This window comes from Microplitis mediator, chromosome 11, assembly GCF_029852145.1.
Source record: "Microplitis mediator isolate UGA2020A chromosome 11, iyMicMedi2.1, whole genome shotgun sequence".
In the NCBI taxonomy this organism is placed as follows: Eukaryota; Metazoa; Arthropoda; class Insecta; order Hymenoptera; family Braconidae; genus Microplitis; species Microplitis mediator.
This window is the reverse complement of record NC_079979.1, coordinates 13,576,044-13,593,435: the sequence shown is the minus strand read 5'-3', so window position 1 is coordinate 13,593,435 and position 17,392 is coordinate 13,576,044. Positions and strand designations below refer to the sequence as shown.

The window sequence follows — 17,392 nt, the reverse complement described above, 5'->3', positions numbered from 1 at the left end:
TTTGAATCTTTTTCAATCCCACTCATGACCCGAAATGTGAAATTATTTAGGTATTGAGAAGGATTCAGAAAGATTCAAAAATTTCAATTCATTTCAATCTTTTTCAATCCCACACTTGATCGAAATATCAGATTATTTAGGTATTGAGAAGGATTCGGAAAGATTCAAAAATTTCAATTCATTTCAATCTTTTTCAATCCCACACATGACCCGAAATGTGAAATTATTTAGGTATTGAGAAGGATTCGGAAAGATTCAAAAATTTCAATTCATTTCAATCTTTTTCAATCCCACTCATGACCCGAAATGTCGGATTATTTAGGTATTGAGAAGGATTCAGAAAGATTAAAAATATCAATTCATTTGAATCTTTTTCAATTCCTCGGAAGTTCTGAAATTCTTTTATTATTTTGGGATTGAAAAGTATTCATTTTATGTCAAAATGAATACCTTGGGGTATAGAAAGTATTCGAAAGGATTCATTTCTCATCGTTTTCAATACTTTTCAATTCACTTTTTTAATCAGGGATTTCTTCTTTTTTATCTCTGATTAAGAAAAATGATTTGCTCCGTGTTAAGTGTATATCTGTATGTATATCTATATATTAGTCGATTCAAATTATTTTAAATCATTTCAAATGTTTTTGAATCATTCCAAATCATTTTTATAAATCAGGGATGTTTTATGTAAATATTTGAGTGGAGTTTAATTTTCACGGACTGAAAATGAATAGGAAATTTTTGACTTGTTAATTTACAATAAAGAAATTTTAAGATACAAATTGGTTAAAATCATTTAATAACTCATGTTTTAATTTTTGCTTTTAAAATGTTATGATAATTATATGTATTATGATTTATAACATTTCAATAATTTATGGAGATTTAAGAAATTTTAATTCTTGTCAATTTTTAATCAATTGCTAGTTTAAGTTTTTCGATACTTATACTTTATTTCAATACTCATAGAATTTACTTAGTTCCAATGTCGCCACTAGATGGCTCACGAGGTATAACATTTCTCATACACAGTAAGTAATATAAAATAAATAAATTGACTAGAAAAGTAATTTTCTATACCCTGAGATCGTCTTCGGTTTTTAGACATTGTTTTACACTGACTCAAAATGGGAAAGTGCGATAGAATGTCTTTTATGATATACTTTCTAATTATCTTTACTTTAGTCTTTTTGACTTTAATGTTTTTCGATTCATATTTTGTGTACACACATATGCATATGAAACGCATTTATGAAATAGTCGCAAATATGACCGACTAAATAAAATGATTTGAATGTTACTGACGAGTAGTATTTAGTGCTGGGTTCATATAAAGCTTGGAGCCAGAACTCAGTACTAAATATTTGAAATAAAAAGTAAAACTAAAAACTAAAACAATATTAAATATAAAAATCAAATTGAAATTCAGTTTTCCGCTGCATCAATATTAAAATTATTTGAAAATAGAAATAACTTAAAAATAAATAAGTTTTCTCCACTAAAAATTATAGTAAAACTTGTAAACTTATTTCTATTGATCAAAAATTATTTCTCACAATGAAATAAAATTACTCATATTCTTAACTAACATTAACTGTTGATAGAAATCAAGACTGAAGTTTAATATTAAAATTAAATTGATGGTTTTATTTTAGTTCTGTAGTCACCGCTAGATGGCTCACGGATTATATCATTTTTCATACGTACCAAGTAATATAAAATAAATAAATTAAATAGAAAAGTAATTTTCCGTACACCGCCATCGTCTGCAGTTGCGTTATATTACTTAAAATTATTTTACACTGAGCCAAAATGGAAAGGTGTGATCCTAGATCTTCTATGCTTTTCGTTCAAATTTTCATTACTTTAGTCTTTGTGACTTTAGTCTTTTTCTGTGCATACTACGCGTACGAATATACATTTGAAAAATCGCCGCTGCAATGAACGACTTGATGAAATGATACAAATGTTACTAACAAGTAATAGTACTGAGTTTAAATTAAGCTCGAGACCAGAACTTAGTACATAAATGAAAAAAAAAAAAAAAATTTTATTGAAAGAATTATTCATTATAAAATATTTTAATTGAAGTTCAGTTTTCTAATGCATCAATATTAGAGTTATTTGAAAATAAAAATAAAATAAGTATAAATAATTTTACTCTACTTGAAATTATAGTAAAACTCGTAAACTTATTTCGATTGATCGAAAAGTAACTCTTAAATTTAAATAAAATTACTCATTTTCTAAACAAACTTTATATGTTGATAGAAATCAAGACTTTGTCATTTAATATTAAAATTAAATTGATAGATTAATTTTTGATTTGTAGTCACCACCAGATAGCATACAATAGAAAAAAATTTTTATACTTGTTTAGAAAAAAATAAAAATTAAATGAATTCGATCAAAAATTTTTAACAGTACTTCCAAATCCTCTATTACCCTAACGATACTTGACAATATTTTAAATTGTAATTTAAAATGGGCGGCTATATTTCGATTCTGACTTTCTTCGAGATTGTCTTTATTTTTGTATTTCTTATAATAGTGACATGTATTGTATATTGTGTGTATGTTGAAGATTATCACTAAAAATGCATTATATACTTAAAAAAAAACGTTTTTTTTTATATTATAAAATAATTGAATTAAAATGTAGTTCTTTTAATATATATTATACAAATACAGGAGTGATTGAAAAGTTTTAAATAATTTTCTGAATCAAATAAATTACATGAATTTAGTTAACTAAATACTAATAATTACAATTATGAATCTTTTGACAATAGATCCAAAATTTTGAACTTTAAGTAAAATAAATTCACTCATATATTTAAAGATGTTGAACTTCAAAATGGGTATTAAATTTTGACCTTTGAATATTTGAGGCAATTAATTTACACTTACTAAACATGAGCAAGAAATTTCCGAGCTGTTAGCCTACGACAAAAAAATTTCAGACTGTAATTTGTCACAATTATCTGACTTGTCAAGAAATTTTGTTTATTGGGATGATGAATTGGTAATTTTCTAATTTTGAATTCTTGTTTAATACAGCAGAGTGATAATACCTAGAAACGGTTTCAACTCAAACTCTTGTATTTGAAATAAATTTAACTTTGATGTATCGGCTTGGTACGAAAACATCCGCTAGATGGCCAAAAAGTATACAAACTTCTCAAGCACGCTGCTGGCATCAAAAACTATTTATTGAATTTTCAAACAATCGGAGTCACGGTGCAATAAAACTTCCGTATCGTTCAATATTTTCTATATTATTCTACTGTGCAGTTTTTTTATCTAAAATTTTTAAAATGCCTGAGTTTTTTGCAGAGTGCTTGGCAGTTTTGGGTGGAGTCTTAGCTGCACTTGGGATACTACTACTTTACGCTGTTCCGCCAGCTGTAATTTTATATATCATAGCCAATCTAGCCACGAGTGATAGAAAATGATTATTATTAATAATGATAGTCAAAAAAAAAAAAAAATTAATAAATTAAAATGAAGTAATATTAATAAAAAAAAAAAAAGTTTTTTTTTCATTGTCAAATAACTTAATCGAAATGCAATTCTTTTAATATATATTATACAAATACTGGAGTGATTGAAAAATTTTAAATAATTTTCTGAATCAAGTAAATTACATGAATTTAGTTAACTAAACACTTATAATTACAATTATGAATCTTTTGACAATAGATCACAAATTTTGAACATTAATTAAAATAAATTCACTCATATATTTGAAGATGTTGAACTCCATAAGGATTATTAAATTTTGACCTTTGAATATTTGTGGCAATTAATTTATATTTATTAAACATTAGCAAGAAATTTCCTATTTGTTAAAGCTACCTCCTTTCTTAGAGGAATTTATTTTAACATATTATTAAATAACATTAAATATTAATCTACATCTTCTAACAAAATAAATTCAGTTTCAAGAATTTTTACAAATAATAGTTAAAAATAAAAACAAAGATTATGAGTAAAAAAATTAACTACATTTGAGCAACAACTCATTAATAAATATTTAACGATTTATATTACAAAATTTCTCATTATTAATTTCAAGACAGTAATATTCGTTAAGACTATAGTCTTTCAAATATATTTGAAACATTAACACGATAATAAAAAATAATTAAACTTTGAATGTAATATTTTAACTTAAAATCAATAATAATCCTGATGAACGAATAAATTTTTTCTACCGAAATAATAATTCTCATTAATTTTATATCCATTAAACCCATGTGTCAAATCTTTGGAAAAATATTCAGCAATGATATCAATTAACTCAATTAAAAATGTTATAGTAACAATTGATATATTAATTTGGCCAAGTTAAATTAATATTTTTGAAAAATATACATAAATATGTAGATAAAATAATATTGGACTGTAGTCGAATTATTCATAACAATTTATATCAATCCAATAACTCATAACTGCTACTATAAATAAAATAACTTTGTAGATTTAATTATTGATAAGTTTAATAATTAAATCTATTAAGTTTTAGAAACTCCGCAGGATGATTTATCAATAAGATTATTTCGTATACAGAAAGTAATAAAGACTAAATATATTCGGTCGAAATTTCTCAATAACAGCCATACATCTCCTCCCAATCTTTTATGGAACTTATACTTTTTAACTTCCCGCTAAAAAAATCGATGATTTCGAAAAAATTCGGGAAGTTAATGTTTTTCACCTTGATTTTCGAAAATCGAGTTTTCATCAGATATCGATGTTTCAGGTCCTAGGAAGCTATTCTGACTGGATGGTGAAAATTCCAGATCATTTGATCAAGTAGACTCGACAATATTAGCGAATTACGAAAAAAAAAATTTATTTTTTCAGATTTTTATTGATTTCTCAGAAACGAGTTGGACGATCGACTTCAAAATCTAATCAGCTCTAGAACAATAAAACGCGTCGATCATCGCCTTAACCATCTCAATCGATTAATTTGTTCGAGAGATATCGTTAGAGAAAGAAATGGTAAATCGTATATTACATACCTAGGCCAGTAAAATAAGAAAAGTCTCAGAGCATATGTAATTGTTGGCCGAGGCGAAGCCGAAAACAACGTTTTTTCGAAAACAATGGCACAAAATTTACGACAATGTCTTCGAGCTCAAGGAGCTCGAAAATATATATATATTTAATCACTTTTTGTTCCAGCGTTACTCAACTAACAATGGTCGGTGTGCTATTTCTTCTAATGAACAGACTGGACTTATTTTCCGGATCAGCTATAGTCATGGATTGTGATAATAAAATTCAAGTTCTCGTGTTAGTACTTTAATACTTTAATTTAATATCACTATCCGCATGGGCAACGTGGATAGATGAAAGTATCAGAAATCTTACTAGGAATGATTACAATCCAAAAAATAAAATCAGTTACGAAATATCTCCGAAAAGAAAGCTTACACAGAAAAAACAGATATCTTGAGTCAAGAAAATATTTTTGAAGACAAACATTTTCGGGAACCAAGTCAAGATTTTCTTGAGCCAAGAGAATTCGTCTTGGTTGGAGAAGATTTCTACTTTATCTGAGAAAATTTAGGCCTCCAAAAAAATTTTCTTGAATCAAGAGTATTTACCTTCAGTCGAGAATTTTTTTTTTTTGTGTGTATAACGTATGAAAATACATAATTGTGGTCACTTTAATGTATTATCGACTGGCTAATAAAATTATAAATATCTTGATGTAATAATAATACAATGATTTAAGCCTGTGGTTACGTGAAAAGAAAATGATTTTGTTTATTATTTCTATATGATATTAGTTGTAAACCACACCAAGAAATTATTCCTTCGAAACGCGATGGTGCCATAGTATTGCCGGACTATGTTGGCCAGTTGAATATGGAAATAAACACATGCAGAAATTACTATGACCATAGTAAAATTTCTAATGATTACACGAATTTGTGATATAACTGTTGTTGATTTTACTATGGCCATAGTAATTTTTGCATGTGTTTGTTCCTTAGCAGATCCAAATTACGGTGAATTACCTTAATTTACCGTAATTCGGATCTGCTAGGGTTTCAACTTCGACAGGTAGCCGCCGTGGTCGAGAATTGCCATGACACCATAATAGTATTTCAAGAATAATTTCTCCGTACATCTGTTGGGCTTTATTTTTCAAATTTCGTGGTGATGCCCTTCACCAAAAACTAAAATTGTTTTATAACTCGGGTATTGATCCAAACTATTTTCCTCCTCAAATACCATAGCCCCTAACTTAGAAAAGAGCTCTTGGGTTATACTAGTCGAAGTCCATTCATCCTGTAACTGGAAGAATCGATATCCAATCCCCCTATCTGTGCCCTGTGGATAAATGAATAACGTGTTATATCAGTACAACATTAGTTTCAGTCAGATCACCGAAAGGGCATACTACTGTACTCTGCATATAATAAAAAACATTAGGAATTTTCAAAAACAGTCTTTTGGTATATATTACTCAAATCAACTATGAAATGGGTAGCTTGGTTTTCTAAGGCTGAACAACGCGTAGAAAATATCTCAGATAAATTCAAAATGGAAATCACTGATAAAAAACAATGGCATCGTTCGAGCTATCTCAAAGTTTCTCTCCTCACCGGTAAGTTAATAACAATATTCATCTCGAGTTTATGCAAGAAAAACTTATCGATAAATATTTTCATAAATTTATCGTAGCCAAAAACAGATGTAAATTATCAAATTATTTGCTTTGATTCTATGCCAAAAAATAATAATCTACTATTTGTTACATTCAAGTCAATAATTATAGATATCAAATAACCAACTATTGACTTACATTTAACAAAAACTCTAAGCAACTTAATTTTTACTGCCTACGAATCAATAAGTGTAAAAAAAAAGAAAATTGAAAAAATTTTATTCACAGAATTACTGCAAAGAAACATTTGATATAACAAAAATTATTTATCCTAAAGTCGTTTTAACTGTTAAAATCAGGACATTACAACTCATGAAGTTATCCAGATAAAGCAATGTGTGTACGAGTACTTTTTTTTTTTGTTTTCTTAAAGTGTATGGTTCGATATTGCAAATTATGGCAGTTCACTTGATACTCAGTATGTTTCACTCTGGAGGTTGTTTGCATTATGGGGTTACGATGAGTATTTTCATACTCGTTTTTACAAAGATTGTCCCATATGCTCTATTTACGTTAAAAAAAGACTCGAAATATCCATCTATAATTTTTTATGCATTTGGGTAAGTTTTTTACAAATTTTCTTAACGATAAATGCATTTCAAGTCATATATATATACATATATTTTTTTTTTTTTAATAACTTTTTGTTCCAGCGTTACTCAACTAACAATGGTCGGTGTGCTATTTCTTCTAATGAACAGGGTGGACTCATTTTTCGGAACACCTATAGTTATGGGTTGTGATAATAAAATTCAAGTTCTCACGTCAGTACTTTATTACTTTAATTTAATATCACTATCCGCATGGGCAACATGGATACATCTAAGTAAGAAAAATTCTACTAGTAATGATTACAATCTAAAAAACAACATGAGTTACCAAATATCTCCGAAAAGAAAGCTTATAACGTATGAAAATACATGATTGTGGTCAATTTAATGTATTATAGACTGGCTAATAAAATTATAAATATCTTGATATAATAATAATAAAATGATTTACGCCTGTGATTATGAGTTTGCATCAGAAATTACTTGCAGACACTAACGCATATCTTGCGCCAGATCTGCTTAAGAAGTCTTATATTACATTAGCTATATATCTCACTTCTATCTCTGTCACTTTACCCCAGGATCCTGTATCGTATGCCAATGGAGGGGGTAAAATAACAGAGATAGAAATGAAATTGATAGTATGTAATATGATTCTTCTTGAGTAGATCTGGTGCAAGATATGCGTTAGTGCCTGCAAGTAATTCCTGATGCAAGACTCGCTTAAGTGGCCGCACCAGTTCATCTTGAGCTAGATATTTTCAATCAAATGTTCTTGCACAATTCTCGAAGTACAACATAACACAAGGATTTTGCACACCTCAAGCGCGAAAGCGCTGAGGGTGCTCTATTGTTGCTCGATTTTTTTCGGGTACCGCACTCACTTTCAATCACCTCTACGCTCTTTTTATTTGTTAAAATCTTGTATATATAGGACTTGCAATTTAAAAGTTTGTACGGGTGTCTGCAGCAAGATCCTTAACGCTCGGCATGAATGTCTGAATGATATTTCTTTGATATCAGAAAGATAACATAATTTATTTAGATAAATTTATGATATCAATGAGTTGACTTTCCGACATTCATGTCGAGCGGGATAGTTATGTGACGTAGACATCTAGTGTACTGGTAACCAGGCTTGGATAATTACTTGGTAATCTTAAGGGGATACGCTACCGGACCTCTTTCTCAGACTCAGAAAAATAAACGGGACTATCTTTGTTGCACTCGTTAAGTAAATGAGAATTTTAAAACAATTTTTCTCGGAGACAAATTATAATTTTTGAAAATTCGAAATTTCTAGCCCTCTGTTAAGGATTTAAAAAACGCTAAAGACTCTCTATTTTAGGGTTCTAGTGTTTGTCCGTAAATTAAATTGAATTGAAAATCGGTTACCGTTACCCCTTAAGATTGCTATAAAAATGTATTGTCACAAAAATGTTTTTTCAAAAGACAAGACAAATTTTTTTGTTTCAAAATCAAGTTTTTTTTTTATGTAAATAAGACATACAGATGTCGGTCTTAGGAGTCATAGGAAATTTGACTTATTTTTTTCGTCTTAAAAAAGTCATTTCAATTAAAAAATTGTTTATGTAGATGACTTATTTTACTGATTGCTTTGTCAACATTTTGGTGCTTTATCAATATGTCAAAAAACTATCCGTATTTGAGTCCTTAGGTCGTAGAGCTTTATACTGCAAAATTTTACTGCGGTATTCCGGGCCAATTACAAAAGTGCGAGGATAGTCTGTTTTTGTCTTCAGGATGGTAACAATCAGCTGACTGCCAGTATCTTCGATGTCTTGTACTCGTAAGTCAGGAAATTCTCCACCTCTCATTGCTCCAGCAATGTCGAAAATTGCAACAACCTGGAATAAAGTTTTTATAAATATATGTAAATAAACCTATCTTATTATAAATAAATAAATATGTACATAAATGACAATTTCAGGAACAAATATTTGTATATAATAATTGTTACTTACTTTTTCAATTAAATAACCATCATCCGGTGCCTTATCGATGAACTTCTTAATGTCATTCCATGAGAATACTTTGGCCTTCTTCTGACGATGACCTTTAGCATTATTCTTAATTAGTGTCTTTAATCTATTGTAATTTTTAATCTCGATGCTATGATTAATACTAATCATGGTTCTCAGCATCGACCAGCGATTCCAAATTGTCGGGGGTGCCAACGTTTTAAATAAATTTTTAAAATATACTAATAAAACATCTTCATTGATTAAATTAATACAAAAAATTTTGTTTGGTTATTATCATTTAAATTAATCGCGGCGATTTTGGGCAACTTCAGCGCCGTGGCTCGGCTACGCTCGGAAGAAAAAGAGTGTGCTACTTGGGGTAAACAAGTCGGCCATGTTGAAGTCCATCACGTGTATAAAAATTTGATTTTAAAAATGAATGAAAAACATATTGCGGAATATTTAATGGAAGAATTGATGAACAATAAAAACACGAGTATTAAAACAAAAGCTATTAAAATAATTGAATCAGGTAAATTAAAAAACAGAGATATTATTATTAATTTAAATATATCGATATGGAAATCATTGATTGATAACGACGATAAAGTATTAAATAAAAGTAAAAATATATTGGATTATTATCTAAAGAAACGAGGAATAAATATTTCTGATTTATTAGACCAGTTTACTGAGGTAAATTATTTTATTAAAAACATAAATTTATTTATAATAAATTAACCTTAAAATTTTTAGGCATTGAAGTACATTGGAGATAAAAAATGGAGAGTTGCAATAGATAATTTAACGCTGGGTAATGGTGAAGTTTTTGTTACGTTAAATAAAAAGTGTTTGATAAATAATGTAATAAGAGATGCTATTAAATTGAAGGGATTGTATGGAAAGAGAAGTGACGGTGGTAAAATTTATTTGGAGATAAATGAAGATTTCGAGTCAAGCTTGACGACAACGCGTTTGAATCTTTTGAAAAACATTTGCGGGAATGTTTTGAAAACTCTGGGATTTGAAATTGATGACAATGCAGAGCGTAAGTTATTTTTGACAACGAAATCCCAAGGAGATATTGGAGATGGGTTTGATAGATGTCTTTGTGGAGTTGTCAAGAACCCTCGTACTAATGCCAAAGAAACTGAGCTGAGTTATTCCGAGTATTTGGAACAAAAAGTTCAGCTTATCAAAGAAGCCAATGATTCGAGACCCGTTGATGACATTGGAGATCAACAGTTGAAAGTTATTGCTGAAGCTGTAATAACTTTTGAATTCATGAGTGTTAAACCAAGTCATCCTTGTTTTATAAAAGTTGATTCTGATGCTGATAAAGCTGGTACTTGTAATCGTGGGGGCACTTTCGTTTTGTATAATTTAGCGAGGATCACTAAAATACTGGATAAATTTCAGCATGAAGTAAACTCAGGGAAATATCCAGAGCTATGGGATATTGATAAAGTGGATTTACATTTATTAAATTCAGAGGTTTTATATATTTATTTATAATTACAGTAATTATGTATTTTTTTAATATTTTGATTTACAAAACAATTTTTAAAAGACTTTTTTATTGAAATTTTCTCTGAGCGTCAGCAAATTAATAAAAAAAAACTAGAGCTTGTCAACATCTCGATTTATAAAAAAAAATTTGAAGTTCCAATTACAAAATTGTCTAACTCCATTTCAGAAAATCCTCCATTTATGTGAAAAAAAGTAATGGAAAATTTTTTTTTTCATCTAAAAATCAATTCCATATCTAGTATATGTATATTTCTGTCTACGCTACTCAAATAATATTTTTTCTGACTATTAGTATCTGAAAATTGCACAGAATCACGTACTAAAAAATATTAAGTTAGACAATTTGCTAATTAGAACGTCGATATATAAAATATTATTTATTCCATGGAAAAGAAAAATTATCAAGATCTTAAACAAAATAAAAAACTACATAATTACAAAAAATTAATTTTTTATGGAAGGATAATAAGTTAAATATCATTTTATTATCAATTGATTATTCCTTCAAAATAAATACCCACAACAATATGTGTAAGTTATTTGTTAACTATCCGCGAATTAACCGCGAGTTGATCGTTAAAAATAACTTTATTAAAATATATTGATGTGGGTACTTAAATAAAAAGAAATTTTATCACGAATTCAATTCCACTATTCCTTTTTATTTAAACTTGCATTGAAAAAAAAATAGTAATTAATTTAATCAATTAGTAATAAAATGATAAGTAACTGATACCTTTCCTTTTCAATAAGTAGTCAGTATATAAATAATAAATGAATTAAATTTCCAGGAAGAATGGAATCTTATTTATAATTATATTTACGATTATCCATTCATACTAACGAGAATTGTTGAAATTGAAGCTAATGGACATTGTAAAATCCATCCGCAGATTCTTTGTTCATTCTTATTAAATATAAGCCAAAAATTCAGCAACTACTACCGGAGATACAGAATTTTAACGGTAATTATATAATATAATTAAATATATAATAGTTTATATTAATTTATATTGTTTAAATAAACATTTAATTGCAGGACGGACGCTCGCAACTGCTAAAAGAAATGATGAGACGTATATATTTATTGAAGGCACTCCAGATTATTTTTAACAACGCTCTCGATATTTTAAACGTAACTTCGATATCTCGGATGTAATTAAGGGCATTCTCAGACAGTGTTCCCGACTTTTTAAAAATATGCAATGACTTTCAACTGCCATAACCGTATTTAAATTTTATTAAGACAATTCTCAGACATTGCCACCTACTTTTTAAAAATATTTAATCACTTCCAATTGTAATGACCGTATTCAAATTTTGATAATTAATTAAAAAAAAGTTAAAGCATTGATGGAAAAAAGGGCAACGCAGTTACGATTTCGCCGAGATATAGATTTAAAAAAAAATTACTCAGTTATCAATTAGGAGTTAAACGAAATTTGGAAAATAAATTTCAGGCTAAAGTTGATTCAACAAATTTTGCGTAACTCCTAATTGATATCAACTGTAAGTCATTTTTTTTTATTCTATGTCTCGGCAATTGCAAATACGTTGTCCTTTTTTCAATTAACAGGGGTTTGCACTTTTCTCTCTGTTACACTCAAGTCCACAAACGGTACTATCTTTGTTGCACTTGTACAGTAAATGGAAATTTTGGCCGTTTTTCTCTTAAACAAACGAATATTATGAAACAATTAAAGCCCACATCGCTAGATTAGACAGTAATACATCAAAGTGCGGTCTGTGTTTTGTATTTGGAGATTTTGTTTTCGAAAAAAACCCAGCCGAAAATATCTGATAACCCCTGTTAATGCTTCAGTTTTTTTTAACTTAATCAAATTTTCATACTATGACAATTCAAGGTCATTGGACATTTTCTAAAAGTTGGGCACACTGTTTGAGAATGCTCTTAATTAATTAAAAAAAAATTAAAATCTTAATTGAAAAAGGGACAACGTAGTTGCTATTTCGCCGAGATATAAAATTAAAAAAAAATAACTCAGTTATTATTAATTATTGTTTATTGGCTATGAAGTTGTAACTCCTTGCGGTCATCCGAAATTCATACATTAATTCATATAGTATACATTAGTGTAATTAACATTAGGCGATTATTCACATTTATTTAACAGATTATTTATAAAGCTTCATCTTAAGATTAATCTAGTCTCAATCATCAAAACGAAATCCACACAAATAACGCCAAATAATTAGTTATTATGACTCAAAAAATATTCGTAACTAGATTTACGGAATTCCAAAAAAGTTATAATCAATGAGGAGTTAAACGAAATTTGTCGAATAAATTTTAGCCTACAAAATTTGAAAATTTAAATTATTAAATTGACATGAAGATTTTACTGAAATTTTTTTTAACTCCCGATTGATGTCAACTGTAAGCTTTTTTTTTCTTAAATCCATATCTCAGCGAATTTGTCCTTTCAATTAATGTTTTAATTTTTTTTAATTAATTGATAAAATTTTGATACGCTTATGACAGTTGTCATTGAAAATTTTTAAAAAGTGTGGGGCACTGTCTGAGAATGGCCTTAAGTATATTTTTATAATTTAATAAAATTTTTTTAGAAAAAAAAAGTATTTTTATTTATTACTAGTTCACTTACAGGAATTTTTTTTTTTATTACGATCCAGAGATTTAATTCTGTACAAAGCTCTTAAAGATAATTTTTTCTTTTTTAATGAAATTAATTTGTTTTTAAATATAAGTTAAAATTTTGAATACTTTATTTATGTGACAGAATTGCTTACTGATGCCTCTGAATTTTTGGATTCTGATTCATTGGATACATTTAATGATTTAGATAAACTTGATTTAGGGGTCACTGTATCAGCTTTAGGTGGAAGTAAAAGTTTATGATACAAACTATTTATGAGAGGTAAAAAAGGAGCTATTTGACTTGGGTCGACGAACAATGCATGTGGAACCTAAAATAATTTTTAAAATTAATAATCAATCACAATCATAATTATCCTTTACAAAAAATAATTACCTTCAAATCTTGTACTTGAGATTCTCTGGTAGTAAATTCCCGTAGCAAATAATCTTTATGAAACTCATGATATATTCTAGTGTCGTTGATCCTCAACATTACGTTGTCAATTCTTAGAAAATATCGGAGTAAAATAAATAAACTTCCTGGCATTACTCGCTATAAAAAAATATTTAATATCAAATGAAATATTTCAAGGTATTTATGCAGACGTGAGGCTCTACTTATTTTAAATAAACAACTATCCAGTATTATACAAATCACTATCAGATAAATTTCATCAGCAAGTATGTAGCGGCGGATTGATGGTACTTTTTGCATTATTAGATAACAAATCGCATTGCGTATGAAGTAACCATCATTTTACCTCTGAATTTATGCGTTTCGTTCATATTTTTATCCAGATTTTCTCTAATTATTATTCTGTTTCAAAGATTTAAATTGTCAACGCGCAATGTGACATAGAACGTTAATTCGGATTGAATTGATTCTCAAGTCAACCATCAAAACATTTGTCATGAGTGTAAAGTGCGATAAATGTCATGAAAGGTGACAGTTTCGTCCTGAGTACGCCAACGGGCTCATCAGTAAGCTGATGTTGACGTGATCTGTCTTAGACTACCTCTTTACTAGTACGACCGGAGCCAAAACACTGTAGTGAACTTCAATGTCTTAGCCCGGTAATAACTGAAGGCGGATAGTAATCTATCCCTGTGCATCTGCTTACATACTTCGGAGTTATATTATTCTATAGTGATCGAATAACTGAAGTATGTCAATTTCAATTGTTCAAAGTTTGAAATTTATTTTAGCAAACTTTAGAAAGGTCTCTCACACGCCACCGTCCATCTTACGACAATAAATAATTATATCATGTTAATTTTAAATTAATTATTATGTAAAATTGACAATACAACAATTTATCAACTCTATTTTTGAATCGATAAGAATACAAAGTTTGAGCCACTAGTTGTAGTTTTGATTCTATCGTCATGATTTTCTTTTAACCCTCCGTAAAAATAAACGGATTGAGTAAATTAATTTATAGATATTATGATTAATAAAATTTTTAAAATATAAAGTTAAAATTCCTGGATTTTTCTGAATTTTCAAATAAGTGGTAACTTAATTTCTATTAATTTAAATAATTAAATTTAATGAAAAAAAGTTGCTTACGATTTTAACTGACAAAGAAGCTATTCCGTTATCATGTAGCTCGTCTTCAAAGAGAGTGAGATCATGGTAAAATAAAATTTTATCTTTTCTCTTGAGCTTTTCCATATCAATCCGTTCATCAGTTTCTGTAACTTGGAAACCAGAACTTGTGCCCATGTAATCAGTAGTAAAAGTCCAATCGAATGGTTTTACTTTTTCTTGGAGATATTCTTTGCAATCTGACCTATTTAACATTTACAAAAAAATCCGTATTAATATTATAACTTATATTTATCAAGTGTCAAGTGGTAATAATAATAAAAATACCTCGATTCTTGCCAAGCTTCAGCACAAGCCAATTTCAAATTAATTTTGCCATTGGCCACGCGTTTTAATGCATCGAGAGCATTGAAATTAAACTCTGCTTTTCTTTCATGCTTCAAAGTTAAAATATTGTTGGGAAACACCATGTCTGGCATGTGAGGCATCTCCAGTGCATTGTTGTATCTATTGTAAACAATAACACGCAATTAATAAAATAAAATCTACTGTTTAAATTTTCGTATCCATACTTTATAATAATGATCCCTGGTGGATCCGAATTACGGTAAATTTGCCGCACCTTACGGCAATTTACGGTATTTTAGGCTACGCTGTAAAAAATCGGGAGTGAATTCTGAGTGATTACGGATTTTATGTAAATCCGAATTCAGTCCGTCACTCGGAGTTCCGGAGTTTAAAAAAAAATCACTCTGCAGACGGAGTGAAGGGGGTGTTTATTTTTCCAGCGCAGTGATTTTGGAGTAAACTGGACTTTGTTTAAATCAGTATTCACTCCGATTAGGAGTTTTAATATTAAAATAAACTTCCCCTGAGTAAATTTCACTCCGAGGGAATTAAATAAATAAAAAGTCATCCACTCCGCATTCACTCCGAATTTAATTCGCGTTCACTCGCAAATTTTTTAGTGTAATTGCGGTAACATACGGCAACTCACCGGAATTTGCGGAATTCTTACTGTAAGCACCGTATGCTTTTTTTATTTTTTACAGTTTTACAGTGCAATACTTCACTTTACGGTAAAATACCGCAGGCTTGCCGCAATTTTGCGATAATTTACCGTTTTTGCGGCAAAAGTCTGTACAGGGAGAAAAATGTTGGCTCAAAACCTACCAATTTTTATTATGCTGTCGACCAAACTTTAAACAGGAAGTGAAACATCCAAAAAGTTATTATGCTCTTATAAAAAATTATTATGCCGCATCACAATTATTATATGTATGAAAGTAATTATTATTAGAGCTAATCGATAAGTTTCTCGCGCATAATAAGTATTGTGATACAGCATAATTTTTCGGATGCTTCACTTCCTGTTTCAAGTTTGGTCGATAGCATAATAAAAATTAGTAGGTTTCAAGCCAACATTTTTTTCGGTGTATACCGTAAAATACCATTCTTCCGAATACCGTAAATTACAGTAATTACCGTAATTCGGATCTGCCAGGAATTAGTTCGTAGGAAATAGGACTAGAATATATTAATTAATTTAAATAAATTGAACGTTTCGTAATTTATTTATGACTTCCTCAGCAACTAAAAATTAAAACCAATAATAGTTTTACAATGAAAAAATGACAATTGTTGTAATTAAGACATAAGTTAGATTAGATTGTACATCTAATTTTTATAATTCAATTGTCTAACACACAGAAATTATGAAGATAAACCTTACATATTAATTTTATTGCCATAATAAGGAAGTCATAAATAAATGACGGAACGTTCAATTTATTTAAATTAATTGATTCATTTTCCTACTCCTATTTCCTACGAATTAATTATTATAATAAAATTTACTTTTTAAAATTAATTGTTTTTAACTTACTCGCAAAACTGACAGGGATCAACGTCAGGAGGACAAGATTCTTCATGTTTAGAACACTTGGAATGCAATATATGTGATTGAGTGTATTTTATCTGCCAAGGAGGGAATATATGTTCCTCCTGGTTAACTGGCAAGCGTAAGATATCAATACCCCCATGAACTTTTATCGTTGTCATACCTAGTGATTTAAAAAAAAAAAAAAATTTTATATAAATAATAATCATATTTGTTTCATAAAAATATAACCTTTAAAAGTAGCGGTTTCCTTCAGCGAAATAAAGTTTAGTTACAAGCTAAAATAGTTACTAACAAATTATAAAAATATATAATTTATGACTTACTGATAAGGTAGACAAAAATCGTTTTAAAAAATTAATTGCAAATATTCTAATAAATTAGAAATTTTCAATGGTGACATTCATCAGAATAAAAATCCTGGGAATTGTGTTTTGTGTTTTGGTGAAGATCAGAATCACACAATTTATTGATGCGAATTTTTACCACCGGTGTGCTGCTGGTTAATTTTACGTTATCAGTTTGAATAGTAAACAGAATGACGTAATAAATTCATACATGTGAGCATT

At 28.7% G+C, this 17,392-nt stretch overlaps 3 protein-coding genes and 1 long non-coding RNA gene across 4 annotated transcripts; 2 read left to right on the top strand and 2 right to left on the bottom strand.

The window, feature by feature from the left end:
* Positions 1-6,084: 6,084 nt before the first annotated feature.
* LOC130677495 (uncharacterized) lies at positions 6,085-7,656 on the top strand. The gene is made up of 3 exons (XR_008991623.1): positions 6,085-6,628; positions 7,062-7,248; positions 7,342-7,656. It is a non-coding gene; the product is annotated as an uncharacterized LOC130677495 (long non-coding RNA).
* Positions 7,657-7,881: 225 nt separating this feature from the next.
* On the bottom strand, positions 7,882-9,702 carry LOC130677239 (uncharacterized). The gene is made up of 2 exons (XM_057483919.1): positions 9,225-9,702; positions 7,882-9,107 (listed from the first exon to the last, which is right to left on the bottom strand). The coding sequence occupies exons 1-2, from the start codon at positions 9,402-9,404 to the stop codon at positions 8,880-8,882; spliced, it is 408 nt and encodes a 135-aa protein (XP_057339902.1). The 5' UTR covers positions 9,405-9,702; the 3' UTR covers positions 7,882-8,879.
* Positions 9,660-11,932, top strand: LOC130677237 (DALR anticodon-binding domain-containing protein 3). The gene is made up of 4 exons (XM_057483916.1): positions 9,660-9,920; positions 9,981-10,718; positions 11,546-11,719; positions 11,794-11,932. The coding sequence occupies exons 1-4, from the start codon at positions 9,660-9,662 to the stop codon at positions 11,911-11,913; spliced, it is 1,293 nt and encodes a 430-aa protein (XP_057339899.1). The 3' UTR covers positions 11,914-11,932.
* LOC130677238 (TIP41-like protein) lies at positions 10,027-17,290 on the bottom strand. The gene is made up of 6 exons (XM_057483917.1): positions 17,150-17,290; positions 16,809-16,986; positions 15,251-15,430; positions 14,945-15,167; positions 13,769-13,927; positions 10,027-13,703 (listed from the first exon to the last, which is right to left on the bottom strand). Exons 2-6 carry the CDS (start codon positions 16,982-16,984, stop codon positions 13,506-13,508), a joined length of 936 nt encoding a protein of 311 aa, XP_057339900.1. The 5' UTR covers positions 16,985-16,986; positions 17,150-17,290; the 3' UTR covers positions 10,027-13,505.
* Positions 17,291-17,392: the final 102 nt, after the last annotated feature.